Source organism: Lingula anatina, chromosome 5 (assembly GCF_051362555.1).
Source record: "Lingula anatina isolate TDL-2025a chromosome 5, LinAna3.0, whole genome shotgun sequence".
Lineage (NCBI taxonomy): Eukaryota > Metazoa > Brachiopoda > Lingulata > Lingulida > Lingulidae > Lingula > Lingula anatina.
Window position 1 is genome coordinate 22,283,122 of NC_141771.1, and position 27,008 is coordinate 22,310,129.

Consider the following 27,008-nt stretch of genomic DNA (forward strand, 5'->3'; position numbering starts at 1 on the left):
AGACTTATGGCAGGTTGCTCATCTCAAAATCTTTATTCTTTTTGCTCAAACAGAAAATACATGTTGCAATTAATCTTTTCAACATTGATGTTGCTTGAGTTTTCAAGAAAAGGATAAACTGTAAAATATAACAGTCATAGCAGTACTTCTGTCATTCACTGTTACCCACTCATAAAAAAAAAGGATCATTCCTTCATTTATCTAACTTAAAATAGATTCTAGAGAGTACCGCGCAATGTACAATAAATAATTTACATAAAGTTAAAACTGTATAGAGTATAGCGCCCCCTAAAATAACACATCTTCCAGCATGAATAAGGGTAAAAGAATTAATGTTAGAGAAGAAATATCTTGCATCATACGGATGGAGTTCACCTATGTTATATGAACTTCAGATTCTAACACAGCAGAAACAACTTGTAAGATTGTTTTCTTGTATTGTGGTGTGGTTTCCAGGACAAAAGAGTGTTAGGCATGTTTTGTGTATTGGCAATAGTCCAAAGTTTTTTTTTCTGTTATTGGTTATACATCCCCCACTGCTTTTGACAAGCACCTACTTACATATAATTTGAAATGGTACAGAGTTCATATCAAAATAAATCTTTCTTTTACTACAGTTTATGTAAATTTGAATGGCTAAGGACTGTTATAAAAACTGAAAAATAAAATGATAAAAATATAATGTGACAGGCACAAATTACTTTTACTTAAAACAGAAAATAAAAGACCCTTTCATCACATTAAAAACAGTGTTTGGCTGTACTGGTGATTTGGCAAAAATATTGTAATCTTCACTATACTCTCAATGTTGTAGTTAAAACACTCTGATTTGTAAATAAACCAGTCATATTTTCTGCCTGGCAGTAGGCCAACTTTTCTCCGTGGCTACAGCTGTACCCGTTGACCATTTCCTTGATGACCATCGCCGTCCCAGTGCCCATGACAAATATCCCGAAAAATGTGGTCAGTAACATGGGGATGTTCTTAATGCAGAGAATTGGCTCATGTTGGAGCTTCATAACACATGCAGGGGGGATGATGAAGGCTAGTGGAGCAGCTGCTAGCACCCCCTGAAATATATATTTTAGGAAAATAAATGTTCCGTTTTTAGAAAATCCCTGAAATATTTGAAGAGAAGGTTTCATTATGTAAATCTGTGTGGATAAGGACTATTTCCCCTGTCCATATAATTAATTTTCAACAAAGTTATATTCTATTGGCAATTTTTTTCAATTTGTCACAAATTCAAGTAAATATTTAGGTACCTTAATTGTAACAGCTGACATAAAAATGCAATTAAAGTAAAAAAATAAAATAAAAAAACACGGAAATGGGAGAGTACATTTACTGGAATTTGAGAAGAAAGCACTTACATTTAATTCTAAAACCACCCCTAGGCAGTCTGTTGCCATGGAGAATCCCATAGCGAGGCAGACAATGATAACAGTGACCAGAGAGTGTCTCCACAATGTTCTTGGCTGATAGTGGGCAAATACTGAATGTTCCAACACCTGTAATAAATAAATAAATAAACAATAATTATTATTATAATAAATACAAAAGAAATAAAATTTTACAGAATAAGTCTGGTGATCTAAAGGGGAGAGGGGTGGTCACAATGACAACAAAGATCAATTTGAAAGTGAAACATAAATATCAAATAGCAAATGGGGGCTATACCCCGTGATATATTTAACACCGAGGTGAAAACTGAAAACTTTTGTCATTTCTTGCTTCTAATATTTTTTCAGATATGAAGATTTAGGTGCATGCCTCATCTGTGGGGGAAGGGGGGGTTGGGCAGATCAAGGCGGTGACCCCCCCCCCCCCTGGATTATGAGTTTTCTACATAGAATAGTCTTAAACTGGTGATTTTAAATCTAGTGTGTCTTTTATATATATATATATATATATATATATATATATATATATATATATATGTTCTTTTCTTTTTAAAGAATTAAAATTCTAACATAAGTGCCAGAGTGTAAGTTATACTATATGTAGTATTTAATATCACACCATGTAATACATTAGCGTGGACCTCAGTCTCACCTCTCTGGTCACAAAGCACTCCACAGGGTACGTCAACATGATGGTGACTGCAAATGCCAACCTGGCCGCATTGATCAGGTCGTCTTTCTCACAGTAATTTTCTAGGACATCACCTTGAACAAGAAATCATAATCAGGTTGTCAATCTCACAGTAATTTTCTAGGACATCACCTTGAACAAGAAATCATAATCAGGTTGTCAATCTCACAGTAATTTTCTAGGACATCACCTTGAACAAGAAATCATAATCAGGTTGTCATTCTCACAGTAATTTTCTAGGACATCACCTTGAACAAGAAATCATAATCAGGTTGTCATTCTCACAGTAATTTTCTAGGACATCACCTTAAACAAGAAATCATAATCAGGTTGTCATTCTCACAGTAAATAAATTTGTTTAAAAATGAACAAAAATGATATAAGAATTTTTTTTTGTTTTTTTTCTAAATGGCTAAAAGGTTTACCTTAATCCTCGTATGAGAAAATACAAAAATCATCATAATATTTCCTTTTTGAAAAATTTAAAATTAAATGGCTGAAAAACATTACAAGCTATCCAGTCATCTTTCTGATGATATCAATATGACCACGCTGTCAGGTTTAAACCTCAACATCAATCAAATAAAAAGTCCATGACAGGTTAATTATCTTAAATAAATGTTTTTTTTTTAAGAATGAAATATACAATTTATCGTAATGATATTCATAAGAATACAAACCCTGCGTGAACGAGGTAAAAGTAGCATATCCCACAATGCCCAGTATCACCATGAGAACCATGGAGGTCAGCATGCTGGCGTGGGTCACAATGTGCCATTTGTGCCACGTGGGATCCTCCAGCGAATCGTAGATGAGGAAAGAATTGTGAAGACACATATATGCTAGAAGTGAAGAAATCAACACAAGGAGATTAACATAAATGACAGCCAATGTATATTATATACAGTAAAAATGAGAAAAATCTAACAAATAATTGTATGTTATAAAAAGTATGACTTAAAGGCGTACAATGCACATTCATCTTTAGGTAGCAAAAGAATTTAATTTCCTTTGAAGTTTGAATTTAGTAATGCTACTTATTTTATGGGGTTTTGGCTCGGTTAGATAATACTGTTACTGTAAAATTGTCAAATAAGTGTTGATACAATAATTGCAATGATGTGCTTTATACGACGTTGATCTATATTACCTTAATCAGGAAATAATATAAAAGAGCTTATAAAAAGTCTTTCTATTTTGGAAAAAATTCACATGTCTGCAGTATGGAGAAAAACCCATTAGAATGCTGTGATGATTTAAAATGGTCCCACTACAAGTTCTCTGTGAACTTACCAAAGGCCATGACACCTATAGCTTGAGTGAAGTTATAGTTTGCAAACTGCCAGGAATCTTCTGTTACAGGGCTGTAATGTAGTTATCATCATCATTATATATTACCAATCAACATAAATCTCAACACTGATATGCAGTGAAATAGATTTTTGTTGTCCCTTGTGTATAGTGCTGGTAAAAAGTAAACCATTGCCTCATACTATTAGGTAAGAAGACGGTCACTTTGGAAAATAATTAATTATAAAAAATATTATACTTTTGCAGATAGGCCAAATACTGACTGTGTTGGTATGTCAAAATCGTCAACATACTCTTTTAAAGTTGAAAAAGGATAATCAGAAATTAATATCATTTAAATTCTATCAACATCCTTAAAACAAATAATATGGATGAACCTTGCACATTATGTCCAAGGATGAACCAAAGGATTAAAATTGGAAATTTAGAATAAAATCAACTGAACTTATTATAATAACAACAGACTGAAGCATTTCTGGGAGTTTGGATTAAAAGAGGGAAAGTCATTAAATAAGTTAGTGTAAACTTACATATCACTGCTCATATCTATACGAATGATCATAGCCACTAAAATAAATACTACAAATGCCATGGCTGTCAATGAAGCCTGAAAATGAATAGAAAAAACATACATTAATTGTGAATTACACAAAAATAGAATCACTGAATCGATACCTTGAAAAGCTACAATGAGCGCACTAGTCTAAGTGCTTAGTGGCACTGTACACAGTATTGGATACCATATACTTTGGTGATAAATGAAAAGTGTTTAAATTTTCTGGGAAATTAAAAATATATACTAATACAAAGGTCTAATGCCCGATGTGAGTCTTATATCATGTGTCACATAGTTATTTGTGACATTGGTTTGTACTACATTTGGTCTGTACTATATTTGTTATATTTATCTTACCACAGCCAGTTTAGCTATATCCCTATATAAAGACATTGGTTTGTACTACATTTGGTCTGTACTATATTTGTTATATTTATCTTACCACAGCCAGTTTAGCTATATCCCTATATAAAGAATTGGTTTGTACTACATTTGGTCTGTACTATATTTGTTACATTTATCTTACCACAGCCAGTTTAGCTATATCCCTATATAAAGAATTGGTTTGTACTACATTTGGTCTGTACTATATTTCTTACATTTATCTTACCACAGCCAGTTTAGCTATATCCCTATATAAAGAATTGGTTTGTACTACATTTGGTCTGTACTATATTTGTTATATTTATCTTACCACAGCCAGTTTAGCTATATCCCTATATAAAGACACTGGTAGCAATACAAGTAAGGTTACAACAACGATGACAAAATGCCGTGTTCCCACTATTGTGCCAGAAATATAATCTGAAAGAAACAAAATACTAGTTACCCTTTTTATCTAAATATTAGAATATTTCAATAAAGTTGGATTGATTAATTTTCATAATCACAGAAATTATATTAACTTTTAATGACATGTGAAAAAAGAAATAATGCAAAAAAATAAAAATAAAAAAGAAGAAGAAGAAATAAAACTCTAATTTACATTGCATATTTATAACATACACATTTAATGTTAATTTTTATGCATAAAATGATAATCAAGGGCAAGCTAATGTAGAGTAATATCTAAATTAATTTACTAAGTGTGATTTCTAGTTACTAAGTTCCATACATGAAAGTTATCAATAATAAAAATTAAAAAAAAAAAACTTACATCCAAAAAACCTGAGCATGACCTTAGTAATTGTATCTCCTATGATGACATTGTAACTGATCATTGCTGGAAACAAACAAAATAAAGGGATACAGGGCACAAACAAAATAAATATATTAAAATCACATAAAATATTTTAAAATTAGTCTAAGAGCATAAAAGAAAGCTATAACACAGTCAAAAAGTTCCATTGATTTTTATGGTAATTATGCAACTTTCTTAAATCTCACATTTTAAATATTTTTACTGTTTCTGACACAGGCTCATAACTGTGGACCCCCCTTTCAAATAATCCAGTATTATATTTCTCACCAATAAAAGGGTACAGGAACTGCATTATAGTCAAGATGAAGAAACCAGGTCTTCCAAACGCAGATTGCACCAAACCCTGCAAAAACAGAATTGTCATTGTTACATATACCTGTATATATATATATACACGGTATATTTTTTTCAAAAACATAAATTTGTTAAAAAAGGAAACATAAAAAAAAACTTCAGCACATTCATTATATTGTTCGCAAAACCACCCGTGGGATAAGTGGGATTAGTCAGTTACAACTACTCAGTGTCCACTGTGTTTTGGAATAACAACACTGTTGTATTATGCACACTGTAGTCAACTCATGTTGTAACAAGTACTTCAATTACCTGGTAACTGTTTGTGTTTGAGATCTGTCCTCCATGAATAAGTAACATCACTGAATAATCTGTAAAACCAAAAATTCAAGAGTCATATGTATTTGTAAAAAGATTTTACATCTTGTTTTAATTTAAAAGAAAAAAAAAGATATCGTAGAAAATGCTGCCAAATGGAGAGACAAAGATAAGACAAAACTACAAAAATCATTGTCAGACTTTAAAATGAATTATTAACCTGTTATTATAGCAACGAGTATAATCAAGATGATCCCAAGTCCAACTCCTGCCTGCTTCAGTGCATAAGGCATACCTGGAAAATATGTTTTAATTCAGGAAATAATTTTTAGTATATTTACATATGAAATATTTTTTCCAATCATTTTTCTTTTTTTGTTAATTTCAAGTGTTTTACACTTTGGTATCCTGTACTATCTCTGGAAGGTTATAAATATTCAAATTTATAAAAATTTTACAAATTTTCATATTACATATAAGTGATTCTTGAAAAAATTTCAAAGCTTCTTATTCATTAAAAAAATTACAAAAGAGGAAATACTATGGTAAATCATGCACATACATGTATTCTTAGTGATGGGTTAGATGTTGAGATGAGAAATGAACTTTCCTCAAGAAACTTTTTAATCCTACCCTTTTTGTTACAGTAACTTAAACCAAAAACAGAATGATGCAATGTAAATTCTAATTTATTTCATACCTATTATCCCAGACCCAATAATAGAATTGATAAAATTAAATGTGGCCATTGGAAGTGTGCTCCTCTTGACCCTGTCTTCACTAGCGCCATCTTGTGCGTCAATTAGCTGGTAGGTATCACTGGTAACCTCTGTAGGGGTGTTTGCCTTTAAAATAAATGTAACTTATCAAACTCGGACAAATAAAACATTTTGTTTATCTTTTCAGTAACAAAATCAAGGTTGCACTATACCCAGGAGTGTTAGCCAGGATGATGCAGACCTACACAATTAAGATACCAGTAGCAAATTAATTTAAAGATGCATGCAGAGTGTGAGATTTTCCCAGAAAAAAATAAAATAATAAATAAATGAAACAAAATAAATAAAACAAAAATTAAAAAACATAATTTGAGATATTTATCAGTTAAAACATTATCAAAAATGTAATTTGTCATCTGCACTAAGAGAGACAGAATCATTTATTGACATTTTATTCATAATCTATAATTCAGTTCTACACACCTGACTCAGTAAGTGTATATTCCGCTAGGGCAGGCAAAATCAATCCAAATTTAATCAGAATTCACAGCTAATTGGTGAAAGGGTAAATGAGTATCACGGTTTTGTCAGATATTCAATAATCAACTCAACAAGTGCCCCCACATGACAAGAAAAACAAGTCTGGCTTTTGACTATGAGGTAATAACTCCTTTCATTCAAATAAGAGCGCATTCTCAACGAATTAAGCCAAGCTTTACAAAGCCGGTGACCTAAAAATGGCGGACGTACATGAAAGAAAAACCGCCTAATCTTTTAATAGTCTCTCTGTCTCCCCACACGTCGTCCCTGCGGGGTACAGTAATTAAATCTCAGCTCCGTTCGCCATGCGGAAGCTACCTGAGAAATATTAAGTGCGCATGCTCATCAGTTAAACTCGTGGTGAAGAAGGCATAGCGGCTGAAGGCGATCGAAAAAAAAAAGCTCTTCTGTTCTATTATCTTTGAAAACAGAGACGAAAAAGGAATAATTTGGCCCGTAGAGCAGCAATGAATCGACTATCTAAGGAGATAATATCACCAGAGATATTCACGGAAATATTAATGTTCGGAGCCGAGATTTAATTACTGTACCCTGCAGGGACCACGTGTGGGGAGGCGTGTGAGAGGCGGAGAGACTATTAAAAGATTAGGCGGTTTTTCTTTCATGTACGTCCGCCATTTTTAGGTCACCGGCTTTGTAAAGCCTGGCTTAATTCGTTGAGAATGCGCTCTAAGACTGTTTAAATATATTTCTTTAAATGAGTAAATTTGTTTTATTCACTGATCCATAACTAAAGATATTCAATCCTTCAAACTTTTGACAAATTGCCAATTCTCTGCATTAAGAAATACAAGTCACTCACCCCTGTGGAAGGCTCTTCTAAAATCTTTGTCTTTTCATTCAGTTCCATTTTTTTAAATGCAATTTAGATCAACAAGCTGGCGAGCTCTGAAGAAAAAAATCTGTTTCTGTAATCATCATTTCCAATTATGGATTCATATATACAGTTTATTCTCTTTAAGTTAAAAAAGCACAATCTGTACCTTTTACATTTTTACCTGTATCAAAATTCAAAAAGTCTGAAGAACATTGGTCAAAAAGCTTTTGTCCACCATGAACTATAAAGCTCAAATTTGCAAACAATAACAAAAAGATCAATTAAGATGATGATGAAGATGATCATAATAAATGGTCTAGAAAATCATTTGGTATGAGTTTTACTTGTCCAAAGTGTAATGACCTTTAATATCACCAGTCTGATTACAAATCATTTGAAATAAATCCTGTATCAATAGAATTTCTAGTGACAACTAACAAGTCAGGTTACTTAACATACAATGTCATATTAATATTACCGTACGTATATTTCTCTGACAGCACCTAGCTTAATTAATTTAATCTGAAATATTAAATATTACTAGTAAATACATGTACTTCATCAGACTTATCTGTCTAACTTTAGGACAAAACATATTATCATTACTATTGTGAAGCCCATCCAATGAATTACAAACACTCACCTATGCTTTTTAATTAGATATAGTCCAATATCTGGAAATATACGTGCAGTGACAATTGGATACAGCAGCTCAACAGTTTCTTTCAGTTTCCATAAATTTCCTGAATCACTCAATACCTAGCTGCTCCTTAAATTATAGTTCCTTATTAAATAACTTCAGATGTCATAACTTCTCTGACTTTGACATGGCAGATAAAAGTTATAATTTTTTTGTGTCACTTGTTTCTCTGTCACCAATCCATACTCCCAAACTTTGAGGATATCAGCAAGCCGCAGATGTCTGAAAGTAATAATAAGAATAATAACTCACATTAATATACTGTAAGTCATAAAATATTTATCATAATCATTATTGCAAAAATGAATGTGTCTATCATAATTGCTATTATAATAATAATCAATATGCTTCATGTATTGCAGTTATATATACAGAGTTGTCACCTGCCTGGCATTTTACTGTATTTAAATGTCATATGTGAATGACTTCTAGACTTTGTTGACTAATACAATACCTTGAAGTGCCAAATTAAGACTAATTTTTTTTAATTTAAAGAAATGATGCCTCTCACCTCAGCTGAAGATATTTGATCAGTTATATAAACAAAGTCATATGCCTCTCATCTCATATTGCACTTACTATACACACTACTGCTGCACAAACATTTCTGGTCACACCACAATTATTTTATGGCAAAAAATTTACTCAAGCTGTGTTACATGTACTTGGCAGTATACATATTTCCGTCTGTCATCTAAGTACATGGTAGATGGTCGAGATTTAATAGTCCGCCTTGCTTAAAATGTACCCTAGTATGCCAATATGAGATTTCATGTATTTTAAAAGTATCACTTCTACACCCCCCCCCCCCCCCCCCCCCCCCACTTTCCACCCTCAGACCTCAATAATACACACATTCACCTTGCAATCCTGTCACCCAGATTTCACCTTCTGGAACTTTATGTAAATTGCCCCAGAAATCCACCCTGAGTTTCCAAGTCAACTCACTGGGACCTTGCCCCAACACTTCAACAAGGACAAGATGTTCCCTGAGTGACCTCAGGATCATCAGGGTGCTCCCAGCTGTATCGGGGTATATTATATTACATTGTATCATGAGAGAAATAACTGCACTGTTGACACTACTAACTTAGTTCGCATGGTTGAACCCATTCAAATGTGAGGTCAACTGCTTTTATAATCTGTGACCCGACCTTCAAAACATCAGACCATGAACTGTGCTTATTATAACCATGAATCTCATGGATCCAAGTCTCCTTATATAAGGGGTTGAGAATTCAACTCTGTAATTTTTCAACCTTAACTTGAATCTGTTTAAACACTTGCTGCAAGTGCTAAGCATTCTCAAATTAAGTTAAGAAGACCAGAATCTGGAGCATGTGCATCCCCCGCCCCCTGTTCCCCTGCATTAAACAACATGCTGTTTCTTTTTATTATTAATATTAATTAATATAAACTTGGTATTTATCCTTCTACATTAAATTGGTAAAAAGTGGATTGCAATCACTCAATATTGTAAATAATTTAAGAGCCCATCAATTATACATAAGAAAAAAAAAAAAAAACAATTTAAAAATAATACTTATCATAAATAAAAGCCAGGGGGTGGGGAGCGGCACCTTTAATTAAACAAATTAGAACTGCACTCATTCCTTTTTCCCTTTTTTTGCCATCATACAAACTGTAACCAGAGTTACTAGCCTGGAACACACATTTTATTTTTTTTTTTTCACTTGGAACTTGAAAATAAAGAGGCTATATAGCCAGCTGCAGCTCTTCAACTGAGGACAGGTTCGCAAAAGATGACTTCAGTCTGAAAATAGGCCAAATCTTTTACCACTAATATTTATTTAATTTACTTAATTTCAAAATGTCTGGATCAACTTTATTCAAAGTATTACTAAATTAGTAAAACATTTCTGGAGAAAATTATAAATTCATGTTTGAATTTCCTATAAGCAATGACCAAATTCTACCCCTCCAACCTCCCCCCCCCCACACACCCCCACACAGACACACCCACACCCACACACCCACACACATACACATATACTAATGGTTAGAGATTCAGAGGTGCTGTGTGAATCAATACTTTCTCACAACTTCACCCATTCAAGGATCAGTAAATTGTCACTTCATTAATTCTGTCAACAGGGACTGATTTATCCACCCACGGCAAGGAGGGTCTGTAATAAAAGCCGGCCATTATCACGTATTGGCCACGGAAAGTGGTATTCGTTTTCAGAGATGAGGACAGAAAATCCCAACCTATTCGTACATCACACCAAGTACAAATCTACACTGTATATGCACTGAAATTCTTCTGTATGACTAACTGCTGCACAAAATCTACCAAAAAACCTTTTTTTTTTACATAAAAGAGAGCTCAATATAAAAACTAAACCCCATCTATTCAGGTGCTATTATAATAAAGGAAAGTGCATCAAAGCATGTAGTTATATTTTCATGCGTCATATTTGTGACATGGTGTAGCTTAAATGAATTCAAAACAATATATGAAATATTAAAAAACATATTTTTCAACATCTGTTTCACAAGCCATATATTCAATGGGAGTTTTTAAAGTATAAAAATTAATTTTTATCCCAGAAAAAGATGCTAATTTGGAATCTCTTCATTCTCAATTTTCTGATCTGTTGTGAGAAAGAAAGGACTAATTAAGTTATGTAGTACATATATCATTATTAAAAAAATATACCCATGAAATCAGTGAAAAAAAATTCAATAATATTGACGAATGCATAATTTAATATTTACCTGAAACCACTCAACAAATATGTGACTATTTCTGACCATATATCTCCTGCTTTTCTCCCAACAGATACCACAGAGCCCTAGCTATATACTGGGATATCTGAGCTGCTCCTGACACCTTGACTGTCTTATGTCCTTAACAGTTGTCTCTGTGTATGTGTCCTTCCTCTATTAGCATCCTGTATTCAAAATATTTTTAGCTCTGAACTTTTCAGCATTAGATACCTACAATAAAACAGTGCTAGTCTCTTCTGTGAGATCAGCATACAGCAAGCTACCGGTACATACGTACATGTAATATTACCTAGTCCTGTTTAAAAAGGCTGTCACATTTCAATGTCAACATTAATATACCTTATATGGCGCTATCCTATGTCACTAACCTGAAACATTATTGACTCACCTTACAGCATTTTGTATCATTATAATAAGCTTATTCCAACCATGCCTTCTAGCTGTCACCCCTCTCTTCTTTCACTAAATGTCAGCTAGTATGCCTGAAAACAATTCTGTAAAGAGAACACACAACTAAATCTTCTGTTGGTATGTTTTAAATGCAGCTATTATATTGATTATAAATTGCTCTTAAGTGAATGAGGCAGCAGCTCTGTTTAAAGTTGCAGTCTGTATACTGGTATAGCTTACCTTGTGCACTGGTGGCTTTGTCAATAGAATAAATCTGCAGGTACTGGTGCCATCCATTTTGACAAGTGTATTGATCCCTTTGTTTTAGAGCACATATTACAAAAGCCATGGCCTATTCATTATGCAAACATGGCATTGAATATCTATTCTATACACAAACATGAATATTCTCTGGTATTGTGGTAACTGCAGACCACAGTTGAATGTCAGCTATACATACACTGTGGACAACTTTGTGTGATATTTCTCAAGTGGAGACAAACAGTGGAAGTTATTTATAGCCTTCATGGTTATTTTAAAATTATTGGCTTTTAATGGCTGTTTGTTTTGCAACTTTTTGTTCTGACACTGTTGTCCTGTTTCTGTTTGTCCTATACTCACACACACACACACACACTCTCTCTCCCTCTCTTAGCACGTGCACACACACACGCACACACATACGTGAACCTACTCATACACACTCTCTCTCTCTGTCACTAAATACTTTGCAGAGTTTAAAACTCTATATAATCCTACAAACTCCACATTTCCATGATTGCTTTTAAACAGCAAGTTACACCACAAATCAACTTACCTCTATTACTGTGATGTTAGTATATATATCTAAGTGATGGATCATGTGCTGGATCATTAAGCAAATGCTAATGGACTTTCTTGGCCGTCAGAGTTTCATATCTGTCAGATTTATCAGACAGGGTTAATGCGCTTAATGTGTCAGGAACATGCGTAAGTCTGTGTGTGTGTGTGTGTGAGTGTGTGTGTGTGTGTGTATGCATTTGCAAACACATTCATGTTCATGTGATTTGAAGGCACATGGAAAGAAGGGGGGGGGATTGGCGATGATTTTTTTCCTGCAGTAATACACGGTATGAATACAGTAGGCCATTATGAACTCGTAGAAAATTTCACCTGCTTAGTATTCGAAACATTTTACTAGTTGCTTGTAATTGGAGAACAGCTTTTTAAAAGAGCTACTTGCCAGTAACTGTCACTCAGACTGTGATTGCCCCAGATAATTATGAGAGAAAAATGCGTCTCTTCTTACTACCATGTTCACCCTACATTGATAACAATGACTCCCACAATTTTCTTTACATAATTTCTCAAAAGCTAGACTACAGTAGTTTAAATTTCTGAATTGACGTGAAAGGAATGTCAGCTTTAATGTCCCAGTCTGCCTCCAAAAATAACATAATGATGGCATTTCTGAATCGTCAATTTCCACCTCTGCATTGCTTCATGTAGACTCCCTTGACACAAAGGTTATGAGGTCAACATCAACTAATCAATCCATTTTTCATCTTTTCCTGTTCATTTTAACATCTTTTTAAAAATTTGTATGTAATTATCATGTTTACTCACAAAAACTTTCTCATCTCTGAGAATGTTGGTTCTTTAATCTAATTTATCAGGTTTCTCTTTTTTGGGATTTTTTTTGGGAATGGAATTCATCATTTTGTTCGCAGTTAATGAGTTATTACAGTCAATGTATTCTCAGTGGAAATTACTTCTGCCTACATCTTCAGTGCTGTACACAGACTGCAAAGTAATGTAAACAATACAAAAAAATTATTGGACATGAAAATAAATAACTTCCCTCTCCTGGGATGGTTTCTGTACTTTAGGATGGAGCAAAAGTGATAATCTGCCATGTCCCCAATTGGGGTTCCTTAATTCTAAAATTAAATTAAATTTAATTCATTTGATTTTTGCCAAATTATCATGTGAAAATCACATATTATTTCATTAAAATCTATTTAAAAAAATCCAGCATTCCTATTTATCCTGTTATAACCACCTCTTTTGAGTAATTGTCATCAACTGTTTAATTTTTCATGAAAATGTGTGACAGAGGTGATATATGAATCTATAATTGCTTTCAAGTACTATATAGGTTTGCATAATATTTTCAGTTCCAGCATTTACATGGGCGCATTTAGAACAGCAGACATACAGATCTCTGGATCTAATATGGCCGACCCACTGGAATGCTTGTCACGTAATCCCGGCAGGGAATCTATTCAGTGTTTAAACAGGATTCAGGCAGCAAGTTTTTTAGTAGGTAGCCATATTTGATCCAGAGATCAGTTAGTCTGCTGTTCTGAATGTGCTCTATGATATCTACCTTAGTTTCTGGAAAATAACACAAATTCAACACCCATCATTTGATAATTCAAAACTGAGTAATTACAAACATAATGGTCAATGCTTAATGATTTAGGCGTAACTTTTGAATTGATGACATTTAATCTAATCTTTTCATCTGGCATCAATTCCTGGCCCACAGAATTGATTCTTTTCATACACTTTTTGCTTCTTTGCTGAACTTTTTCAAAAAAAAAAAAAAAAAAAAATCAATGAGAAGAGAATAAATATATTTTTTGTGTCACATCATAAAAACAGGATGTGTTAATTAATCATGGTTGTTTAAGGTTCAGGACAAACGTTTCATATGAAGGCTGTATCTTTTATCTGTAACACAGTGTCAAATTATAAAATCAATATATATCTCCTGGTACCCTCACAATTCTCTGTTGTTAAATCAACTTAGACTTAGGACAACTTGAAATTCTGTGTACTTAACACATAACAAACAAAAATATAGAAGATGAAGTCATTCTGAAACAAAAGATATATTGATTGATTTTACCTTGATATTAAATAATTACAAGACTTCAGAATAACAAACCATTTACCCCTATAATCAGCTAGCCTGCATTTTTTCCTTGGGATTTTATCAGTCACCAGTGCTGCTATTGCAAGGCAAACTCTTGTCTATAGTGTGAAACATTGAAAACTACTGTACAAAATTTATAACATGGCACCAGACAAAAAGCCTAGTACATAAAATGTCAATTTTCTCACCAAACTGGACAAATCCAGCATTCCCCATCAGTTATATATGACAGTACTTTCAGGGGAAAAATCATATAACAAATTGGATTGAATTAAAAGAGAGTAAATTTCAACTGAGCCCTAGGCATTTAATTTGGCTGAAGAAATTGTAAAATGCATTATACTTTTCTCAAGCAATCTTTAATTTAAATTCAAAATAATGATAATTTTCACTTGATGATGAACACTACATATACACATATCCAGCTATATTCTTCACAGATTCTGAAAAAGTCCTCGAGAAAAATACAGTGAGATAAATTCAAATGCACTCAGTCTAAATCATATTTAACAACAAGCAGACACCATTTCAGTAATCAGAAAGGAAAAACTTGACGGCAAGCACCACTGTGCCATCCAGAGCTGCCCCAGCTATCAGACCAGACCCTGGCAATCTATAGCAAGTCACCAGGGACGGGCTTAATGGACACTAGTAATGGTGGCACAGACGTAATGGATGCCAGTAATTGCGAGACAGTCACTGCACTTCTGCAGATACATGTATCTCATTCACTACAGGGTCAATTTAATTACCCCACCAACAAATGAGGTAATCACTGGTGTGAGTTGGTTTCAATTGGTTTATAAACATTGTAAGATATCTCAAAAAATTCCTCATGGATTAAATGACATTTTCATTACAGACAGTAAAAATCTGCACAATTTTGATTGGAGTTTTTGGATCTGTATATTCCTAAAATATGTTTTTTTTTTTTCTGACAATTTTTAACATTAAATTTTGGCTTTGGCAGAAGTCTGCATTCTGAAGTGCTGTCTACAGATGGAGGGGATTTACTAAGGAAGGGAAGGGGTATCCCAGATAGCAAGCATACGTTGGGCCAACGTAGGGGAATCGTTGGTTTGTTGGCACATAGTTGGCGTTGGTAGTAATACGTTGGCCCAACGTTGGCCCAACCACATCATAATATGCACAACATAACTGCAATATGCTCACGTTGGCCCAACGTTGGGCCAACGTATGCATATTTATTGCATACGTTGGCCTAACGTTGGGCCAACGTATGCAAATAACAACTCCATAGAAATGAATAATGTTTCTGTTATAATAAAAATGTTTCTGTTCACAACTGAGAATCACATGTGCTTATAAATATCTATTGATCAGTAACATACAGTTTTTAGGATTAAAAAAAATATAATTTTTTTTAATGAAGAGTTTGTCAAATTCCTTGGGTTAAAAAACCGTTTTCTCCTTTTATTTGTCTCCAAAGCTATATACTCTCATATATAGTACATAGACTTCACCTGTAAAAAAATAACTGAGTGAACAGATTTATATTTTTAAATAATGCTGTGAAACATATTTATTATTATTGCTATTATTATTATTGTTATTGAAATCAGAAAAATGATTGAAATCTTATTATAATGTACAATTGTACAATATATAAATTTTAAACTTTATAGTTAGCATCAATTGACTTTTGATTAAAGTAAACCAGTAACTTTCACTGGACCAGATTCATTACAAGCCAGGTGTTTATCTTAACTGTCAGTTTGATATAAACAGTTTGCCTACTGCCTGCTCAAACAGGTCAAATAACTATGCATAGCACAGTCTTAAGCGCGCGGTCCGTTGAGCCAATTCAAAAATCTAAGCCAGAAGGTCAGAAATGTTCTAAGGAAGAGGCAAGAATTAAGACTGAAAGCATTGATTTCTGGATATAAAAAGAAGACATCTTTTTGGAAATTAGAAAATGAAGAGATAAAGAGACAGGATAAGAAGTGAGCATGAAATGGTAAGTGACTTTTTAATTGTGTATTTTCCCATTATTTACTGATGCACCAGGATCCATACAGCCTTGAAAAGTGTTCAAATTTAGTCCAGCACTTTGGACTAGTTTAAATGTAACTAGTTTAAATGGCTCTAGTTTAAATGTAACTTTGAAAAGTACTTGAAAATGCTATTAGGCTTGAAAAAGGTTTGCATTTCAGCATTTTGTCTTTGTAAAAATTTTATTTAAAACTTTGTAGTTTATTGACATGAATACAGACAATAATTCACAGATGGGGGTTTAATACATCATTACTTGTACTTTTATTTTCAACTTTTCATCATCAATGTGTTACAAAGACAAAGTTAAAATGAAATGAGTCCTTTTTCCTTTGGTATGTACACTTTAAAATAACTGTATTAATGTATAACTTGCCCTCATTAGTTAAAAATCATTGAAAATGATTTGAATTAGAGCCTTAAAAGTCCTTGGAAACCAATTGTTCTTATGTGTCTGTATGAATCCTGGCCAGTAAATTCTGTGATAGAGTTGTTGGAATGATTAAATGATGTGGAATTTAGTGGTACATTACAGTTGTCTAAAAACTGAATTCATGGTCAAGTGTACACGTAAGAACTAATTTAAATAAATCACTATAAATTACTGCACACAAGACACACTTTTATAGTTAAGATATTGGCTGTTGCCTAACTTACATGTAGAAAAGGTGGGGAGATTATCATATAATACACACCTACTAGTACTATAGTTTGTATATGAAAACAGTGATGGGGGAAGAGGTACAGTCATGTTATGCACCATATCAATTCTAGCATTATATTTCAAGTGTTTTTAATATTTAAATTTGTAGGTGCAGCACACTCTTCTGTGACTGGTTAGACAAATATATTGAGGATACATCCAACTACATGTAATTGTGCTTTGCCAAAGATCACAAAGGTGCCTGCAGGGCAGGAAAGAGAGAAAAACACAAAGATTGAACTCATATGACCACTGACTTGATTTTTAAAGAGACAATGTCTGAGATTTTGCCTGAAGGAAGAGACTGTGATTTTATAGACTTGACATATAACTTATGAAAAGCATTTTACCTGACATTGACAAGGGTTTCTGGTTTAAATTTTGATTTAATGAAAATATTTTTGAAAATTGAAATGAGGCAAAAAAGACTACTACTAGAAAAATGCCTTGACTCCACGAATAAGGTGATAAGTCATAGGACTGTAATATTTTTTCTTGATGTGAATCATGTAACAATTGATATAAGACACACTTATTAATGTTTAAATTTAATATTATAGTATCTTATAAAATTTTTCTTTGTTGTCTTTTTGTATTATATTTCAATTCACATATCATTATTTAATTGGTATAAGGTATTTGTTTTATGTAATGTTATGAATTAATTAAACAGTTCAAAACATATCACTAATCTTTTTGTTTCAACCACAATTATTAATTGACAATTTTCCAGGTGTAGTGTAAATGATCACAGGCAGATCAAGTCCTCTGTAGGATTCATCCCTTAGAAAGCTTTCTAATTTTTCAGTCATATCTTGCAGTTTGCAGATTTCAGATGCTCAAGATATTTCATCAGGACATTGATCTGCCTGTGCATCAGACGTGTAATTACAGTGCCCTACTACCTATGTGATTCCAAAAAAGTTATTTTGCCTTCAGCTCAATGTTGGGTCACTGTAAATCACCGTGCCCCTGGTTTTAGGTTGGGTCATAATTTGTTGTGCAAATTGCAGATAACTTGGTGACCAGTTGGCCTACCGTTGGGCCAATGCGGATGCATTGTTGGTTTGAGGTTGGGTAATTGTTGGACTGATGTTGGTTATTAGTAGAACCAACGTAAATGCACTGTTGGTTACAGGTTGGGGAATTGTTGGACTAATGTTGGTTATTAGTTGGCCCAATGTAGGGCCAACGCAGTTTGGTTGGGTAATTGTTGGACTGATGTTGGTTACAGGTTGGGAAATTGTTGGACCAATGTTGGTTATTAGTTGGCCCAATGTAGGGCCAACGCAGTTTGGTTGGGAATACGTTGGCAATGCGTTGGCATTCAAAAGACGTTCAGCCAACCGTTGGCCAAAGTGAGCACTTAGATGGAAACCCAACGTTGGGCCAACGTTGCACGGTCAACCAAGGCAACGTTGGGCCAACGTTGGCCCAACGTATGCTTGCTATCTGGGATGACTGTTAACCGAAAATATATATAAGGACATTGTGGACCCTCTCCCCAATAATTATTGAAGCATAATGTTGTCTTACTTCACCGTTGCTTGTCTTAATAGGAGAGAATTAATGCAAAGGCTAACTGGAAGCAATTTGTTCTTTTTCTTTTCGCTTTGTCTTTTAAATATCAGCAGATGATGGAAATAGCCATACCATATCTTGCTGCATAAATATTTGACAGAAGTAAATTAGATATTTTTAAATTAAGTACAACAAATCTTACTGTCTGAACCTATCTAAACTAACCTTATGAGGCAAATTTTATGTCTAATGATGTTATATGGTTATTTTCAGCTAGTTAATTCTGTCGTGAACAGAGAGTCACCATATTTGACCCTCGGACTAATAAATCCCCTATTCTGAATGGGTTCTATAAATGGATTAGGCACTTTCTAAACTCGAGCCTGATTTGAGAGCACAAATGCCCAAATTAATGACTCCAGCCTCTAATTAATTACCCAGTGTCAAATTACTTGCCACAAGTGCAATTTTGTGCTCACAAATCTACCGATAAGGCTTTGTTAGAAAACAGCAATTATCTTTTATGAGACCTGGATATCCTGATAATAAACATACCAGAATTTATTACTATTAAATGATTTTGCAATGATTTCAGGAAATCAGGGTGCTGTGAACACTGCCATAATAATTAATATGACACTAAAACTGTTCAACCAGAACACAATGACCATACATTAGATGTCTGGTGAAGATTGCAGAGCATTTTCCTCTCTATCAGAGATATGACAATGAAATTGCTCTTACAGATTGTAAGCATAATCAGCACTTTCTAACAGCAGACCTCAGTAGGGAAACATTATCTGTGCATGTGCAAACAAAATATGGTTTGATAAAAGCATGGAAAAGCACTTGCAGAGTAAGATAATTATGGTAATTCCCTCTTATCATGAAATTTCAAACAACTACTTACTACTGCTGTAATACAATAAATGTCACATATTCTAAATGTAATTCAGTGTCAAAGAATACTATCAACCTACAAATTCAAGTTAAAGTTTAAAAAAAACTTCATATTTTATGTGAATTAGATATACATCACCAGCTTATAAACCTTAGAGACCATTCCCACAGATGTTTAGATCGATCTATCCCCCTGCATGGGGAGTCTCACTAAATTGCTATCAACTTGGTTGGCTTAAATGTCTGTCACGCCTAGTGAAGCTGTTAGGGGGTAATTATCTTTACCCTAGCTGATTGGGTAGGCGTGACAGACATTTAAGCCTCTTGAGCTGACAGCAATTAAACGTGAACCCCCCCCAGGGAGTTAGGTGGATCCAGATGGATCGATCTAAATCTGTGGGAATGCAGTCTTAAAGTTTGCTAGTTAAGCAAGGGTGAAAGACAACCTGCTAACCTGAACATGTAGCCCTTGTACACAGGTACACAGTTACAAGGTTTTATCATTCACTACAATCTGACTGGAACCACACCATCCCCCTCTAAAATTTCTCAAAATGAAACAAAAAATTCAGAAATCCGGCATATTCACCAACTTTGTCTTAGTGAAACAGTTTAACCCTCACCAAACATACGCACATATGCAAGCACACAACACACACACACACACACATGCACACAAGCAAGCACATAGTTATATAAACCATCTTACCTGCTGCAAACCAACAATGTCCTGTGAATTTTCTGAGAGGTTTTCACTGACACTTGTAGAGAATTGACTGCATATTCAGTGTCTTATAACCACCACTTGTGCCGCCTTGCCTTTTTTTTCTCTATTTAATACAGAAATCAAATCATCTTGTCATACAGAATCTTCTCCAGTGTTTATTTCTCTCACATGTTCACCAGTTTTTTAAAACAGTCTGTGGCCTGTGTTCTATGCTTTGTAGTCACCCACCTCTTTTGGTTTCTGTTCTAGCAGCTCTCCCTGAATTCTGTCCTTATACATAAAGTGAACAAAATCCAGAAACCTCTGCTGCTTTCCTCTGTTCTTAGATATACTGAACAAAATACAGAAATCTTTTCTGCTTTTCTCTCGGCTGCTTCCTGCCTTCTCAATGAAGTCTTATCTCTGCTTAAGATACCAGTGATATTGAATATACAGCTTTGTGGCCCTCACAAAGTTGGGTATCCATGTCACTGGGCACCTGCAGGTCTCTGAGGTGACATTTGAGGACGGGGAATATTGATAACTCAGAAACTGTAGCTGGGATAATAGCTTTTTAAGGCAATTTGTTTGATTCATTTTTTGGAGGGGGAGGAGGGATGGAGGGAGGAAAGGACGAACAATGAGTGATGATATAACAAGAAAAGTGCAATTGACTTAGTCTTCAGAAAATAATGCTTAAAAATGAAGTCACAAATGTTTGAATTGACTTCTTGTCACAAGTCATAAAAATATTATGATGAACAATGAATCACTTAATGCCCCCCCCCCCCAGAACGCAAGAATGAAGACAGACTGTGACCCCAGCCCCCCCCCCCCCCCCAGTGACCTCCCCCCCCCACACACACACCCTTTTCTCCTAGGTCCCCTTATTTTTTTTTTTGTTAATTTTACTACACATAGGGGGTGTTGGGGGTGGGGGTGGGGTGGACATTATGAAGCCATGCCACTGGTTGTGGATGTATCAGGGAGAGGAGTTAATCTTCTACCTGTGCTTAGCAAAATCTACTCTCCTTTACGTATCCATAAAAAGTTTTATTATACAGGACCGTAGCCAGGGGGTGTTAAGGGGTTAGAAAAAGCGCCCTTTTTGCTTTGAAAAGGTCCACTCTGGGTAAAATTTGATCTAGGTACATGAAGTTTTATGGTAAAAGGTCCACTTTTTCAGAAAAAGAACTCCCCTTTTGAAATTGCTGGCTACAGGCCTGTTATATAACATGACTCTCTGAATAATAAAGCAAATGATGGTTGATATTTACTTATTGTTACGTAATGTTTTTTAAATTTGTGATTTCGATTTTATTTTCTGTGAGTCTTCTGTGAGCCGTGATCTCTAATTTTTCTATTATAATAATCATGTAATTGCTTACCCCGGCATATAATATTCTACGGCCCCTTATCAAACTTACCTTCTTTTGTTACGCGACTCCTGAAACCAGACTCTTTATAATCCAGGTTTTGCACGCAAGTAAAAAAATAATAATAACAATTAATGCAATGAAATTGAAAATGTACCCGCATCAATTTATCATCCAAATTATTAATTAGCTAGAGACTAACTGGTCTTAATACATGATCACGCTGATGCCAGCAGTTAATAGTCCAGGGACTTCATTGTTAGTCTGCGCACAGTATCATATTGATTTTGCACAATTCTTTCAGTCCCAAAACACAAATCTCTTATGTCTCAGACCCAATAAATATTAATATTTTAGCAGTGCAGAGATACTCACTTTTTTATTGTATTTTGACTTGGCTTGCTGGATCTTGTTTCTGGAAATGCAATTAGATACTTGTGACAATGAGTGAAAATGAAATATTGATTTTCTCAAAAATATTGTAGTCCTTTTGGGTTATCACAAAAAAAGTACAAATGCAACCTTGTAGTTCACATGCATGTATAAATGGCAGGCACTGATGTAATTGTTGGCATAATCCATAAATACTACACTCAAATTTCTGGAACTAGGGAAAAAACAAGACTACTTTTGTCTCTATGGCTGGGTTCCCATACCTAGATTGATCTAACAGATCGATACATCTCTGAGGGGTTTCTCGCTCTATTGCTTTCAGCTTAAGTGGCTTAGATGTCTGTCACGCCTACTGAAGCTGCTAAATGATAATTAATTACCCCTTATCAGCTTCAGTAGGTGTGACAGACCTATAAGCAGCTTAAGTCGATTGCAATTTAGCAAGAATCCCCTTGGAGATAGATCAATCCTTGATTGGTAATAGATACACCACAAGCAAGTCAGGTGGTTGTGACATATATATCAGAGTGCAAAGCTTGGGTACATGTCACATACACTTTGCCAACTGATGGGTATCTCAGTTATACCACATCATATTATAATATGTAGAATACAAAAGGTTCAGAGATACATGTAGTGTGACTTGTACTTAAGCCTGCCCTGCAATGGATGCCAAATACACTGTCCATTGTTAAATCTTTTCAGTTCTATGCCATAGTACCATCCTATAATATGTAACAGTCTCCAAGAACGAGGGAACACGTACAAAGCTTGGACCCCAAAGGGTCTGTCTCAAAAAATTTAGTCTCAAGATTTTTGGAGATAATTAGCATAGACTGCTTAACCCAATGGGCAATTTAATATGTTAAGTGGATTTTGCAATGTTGGTTATAGTGCATTTAAAAAAAATTAGTCCAAAGATGTGGTTGACTTACCATATGGACACCATGGCAGCACAATTAATGTCAATGGGGCTAGTGCACTGAAGTTTAACAAAAAAAAAAAAAAAAAAAAAAAAACGAAGTATGCAGCCATTTAGTTGTGAATTCTTTGTTAAATACATTCTAGTTGGCTTATATTCTTATTAGTAGTTTTTGCTTTGGAATATTTTGACTTAAGTCAAGAACACGTAACAAACAGTTAAAAGCGATCTCTTTTTTCAAGTATGCCCCCCCCCCCCCGTTTCTTGGAATTCTTTGTTAAATACATTCTAGTTGGCTTATATTCTTAGTAGTCTTTGCTTTGGAATATTTTGACTTAAATCAAGAACACGTAACAAACAGTTAAAAGCGATCTTTTTTTACAGTACACCCCCACTTTTTGGCTATCAATAAGTTAATAAGTATGTGCAGAGAAACATGGATGAAAAAGATCCTTTTAATACACAAGTTCAGGTTCTGACACAGAGAATTCAAGTTCATAATGCTGCCGCCATGTTGCTCTGGGTCACAGAGACGGATACTTTAGGTTCATACATGCTGATGCCAAATGGAATGCAAATCAGGATCAACCAGGATCAGACGTCAACAGACAACCAGACTGGAAATAAAAGTCTTAAGGAGACTCATAAAAGACATTCAAATACAATAATACCATATATTCTATGGGCATTTTAAACGGAATATTATAGTTAAAGCATAGCTGCATGGATTGCACTTAAGTCTCCAGCGTTGCTGTCATAGATTTCCTTGGTTCTCAGTGCAATGCCGACAATTGCGTGATCTGGAATATTATCCTCTCGAGAATTACGTGGAAATTGCAACAAAGTATGCAGAGATCAATTCTCTGAAGCAGACGAATCCCAGGAGTCCTCAGATAATTGGTATCCTGTCAGCGGAAAAATGGAAATTTTCAGAAAAATATTGACTAACTGGATAAGCTAATGTGGACAGTTTTCTAAGGTGGTTAAAATAACAGTGACTTGGTAATTCTTTGAGGGAAATTGACTGTTTTTCTTTTTTTTCTTTTTTTCTTTTTAGTCATTGGTAATTCATTTGGTTCATTTATAAGAGTATATCCATTTACTTTCTGGTACTAAAAATTAGATTAAGGCTAAATGTTGGAGGAATAATGTCACATTAAATTTTCAGTTGCAAATAATGTTCACAAATTGAATCATGTAAACATTACTGCCAGACAGTAGGAGCTGGTTTCCAAGGTTAATGCATCGATCAAAATGAGACGTTTGCTATGATGGTGTCAACAGCATGATGGCCATACCTGGTCCCAATTGTTAATGAAGCATAATATTTGTCCTCTATAACCTAGCGTGGTCAACTTTCTATGGCATAAATATTGTAATTAACATCAGATGAGTTAAGCCCACCCAAATCAACTATAAACTCGCCAAAGTTAAGAATAGATATTTCTGTGAAATCAATGTTCTGGTTTATCTCTGAGGAGTTTCCTGGTGCAAAAAAGAAGATTGCGTCTGCTCTAATAGTTATCTGCCACCCACCATGAAATCAATGCCACTTGGCTCACAGTTGAAATACCATGGAGATCACTTGAGTAAAAATAATACTTCTCCTTAGCTCTCAGCTAAAGGGTGTGTTCACAATGAAAGTATGATCATAAGTACTTCGATCAAACTCTGCAGGGATGCTCGCTGAATACAATCAGATGAAGGCATTGACACAGCTTGTTTCTAACATACTTACATAATCACCAGCTGGGGGTGTCTCGATAGTCCGAAGGTTCATTGGTCCGAAAAGTGGTAACATTTTCATCGATTTTTAAATCAAGTGTTCATTGGTCGGTAGGTTCTATAGTGAATATTCGGTCCAGTGAACCTTCGGACTATTGAACCTTCGGACTATTGCTACGGCCCCCCACCAGTTCCCTTGTATTCTACTCCATGTCAAGAAGAGACATGTTAATCTCACTGTTTAGCTGATCGCATTCAGCGAGAATGCCTGCAGAGTTAGCTCAAACTGCCTTGCATTTTGGTTTTTATTGTGAATGCACTCACAGAGTCGGTGCGCAGCCTACTACCTTGCATCTCCAATTAAAGATCAAACACAGAATTAATTTTCCTTAACTAGCCACATGACCTTTAAAGCTTAAGTTTATATTCACCATCACATCTCATCTGAAGACTATATTTACAACATTATGGTCTATATCTGGATTGTAAATAACAGACAGATACTGTGATTCTGTGTAACCATCAGTTCAACTGGGAGCCTCATGACCGTTACCAACCAATCTGTGGCAATCAGCAGCCATCTTGTGCACATTAACACCAATTCCAAGAAACGCTATAGAACAAATTGCGACAGAGCGCCACCCTGCTGTGCCTGTGTCCTCTCTTAATGCAAGGATAATACAGGTGCCTGTACTGACGTCTTTTTGTTTTCCAGTTCACAGGCTTTATACTGAAAAATGGTCTAAACTTTTATATCAAAATGTCCAATCTATACATCAGACGTGGGGTGAACTTTGGAGGTACTTATGGTCTGTAGGACCTGTACTACAAGAAATCTGCTGGTCCCATTTTTGTGCAGGTTCATTACTCGATGATTACATATGATTCATTTTTATGTGTTGCATTTCCATTATAAAAACCTTGCTGGCCCAGAGGATCTGCAATCAAAATTTATGTATGGAGTCTATTCAGGTCAAAACGGCAGTTTCCCCATGGCTGATGCCATGACCCTCGATAGAAAAGGGCATACAAGGCTGGGTTCCCATACCTATAGATCAATCTAACAGGATCGATCCATCTCCAAGAGGTTTCTCGCTAAATTGCTTTCAGCTTAAACGGTAATTATCCCCTAGCAGGTGTGACAGACATCTAAGCCACTTAAGTTGATTGCAATTTAGCAAAAATCACCTCTGAGATAGACCAATTCACAGTTAGCATGGTAAGGTCTGGGAATGGTCCCTAAGCAGCCAATAGTTTTTGCTTAATGTTTGATTATTTACAACAGTGGTTTATTTCACACATATCCAGCAATGAGGTTGACCCAAATTTTAATCTTGGAGATTTAAGTGTAGTCTATATGTATTATCATTATTTATTTTTATCCTTTTTTTTTTTTTTTTGTGAAACCAGTCCAGTGGTAATTCTATTGGCGTAAAGATGAACAGAGCCACAAGAAGCCACCAACAAAGCAGGAGAGGAAATGCAATTCCGCCTTCTTGTATTTCTCCATCAATACACATTTCCCAACAGGCACATTTCCTTTCTTTATCAGCGTCATGTTTCTTTTTAATCTACTGATGATGGATGACTATCTCTCATATCATGGATGGATTAGGTAGCCAGATTTTTTCCATTACCCTTCCAAGAATAATTTTTCCAGGATAAAAAATTTTTTACTCCTGGGGAGTGGGTGAGCTGGGGAAACCTTTTATACAGCCCTGTTTTACTTTTAAATTAATTCATTAGTGATGAAAATGTCAGAAGAATCACATCTGGCCAATAACAAATCTAGTATCAGCAATACGTGGGAGAAAGAACAAAGAAGTTACAGCAAATATTCACGTGGAGGACTGATGGAAGAAATTTACAGAACTAAGATCTCTTTTCATTCACTTCTCTTAGCAATAGGGTTTTTAGCAGTATTCCACGGAACAAAATCGGAAGTAATTAGTCATTATTTTTTTTTGTGTTTTAAAATAAACAAAGATGATTTTCTCGAAGAAATCCATTAGTCTGGAAATACCTCCATTTTGCATTCCTTCTTGCCATTTTATGACATCACAGACTGTCTTGTTCTCGATAAAAACAGCTAATTAATCAAATCAGAAATTACAGAA

General features: G+C 34.7%; 1 protein-coding gene across 8 annotated transcripts; it reads right to left on the minus strand.

Annotated features, from left to right (window-relative positions):
* Window positions 1-18: 18 nt before the first annotated feature.
* On the minus strand, window positions 19-20,916 carry LOC106150719 (putative sodium-coupled neutral amino acid transporter 11). Of its 8 annotated transcripts, none has more exons than XM_087013422.1 (17): window positions 20,479-20,916; window positions 11,711-11,816; window positions 11,311-11,486; window positions 8,515-8,793; window positions 7,857-7,942; window positions 6,475-6,619; window positions 5,995-6,069; window positions 5,769-5,827; window positions 5,430-5,505; window positions 5,118-5,183; window positions 4,656-4,765; window positions 3,936-4,012; window positions 3,388-3,458; window positions 2,775-2,936; window positions 2,056-2,168; window positions 1,374-1,511; window positions 19-1,070 (listed from the first exon to the last, which is right to left on the minus strand). In XM_087013422.1, the coding sequence occupies exons 5-17, from the start codon at window positions 7,902-7,904 to the stop codon at window positions 795-797; spliced, it is 1,416 nt and encodes a 471-aa protein (XP_086869548.1). In that variant the 5' UTR covers window positions 7,905-7,942; window positions 8,515-8,793; window positions 11,311-11,486; window positions 11,711-11,816; window positions 20,479-20,916; the 3' UTR covers window positions 19-794. The 8 variants fall into 8 exon arrangements, with proteins under 8 accessions (XP_086869548.1, XP_086869551.1, XP_086869550.1 ...); XM_087013425.1 differs by lacking the exon at window positions 20,479-20,916 and adding an exon at window positions 11,953-12,179; XM_087013424.1 differs by lacking the exon at window positions 11,311-11,486.
* Window positions 20,917-27,008: the final 6,092 nt, after the last annotated feature.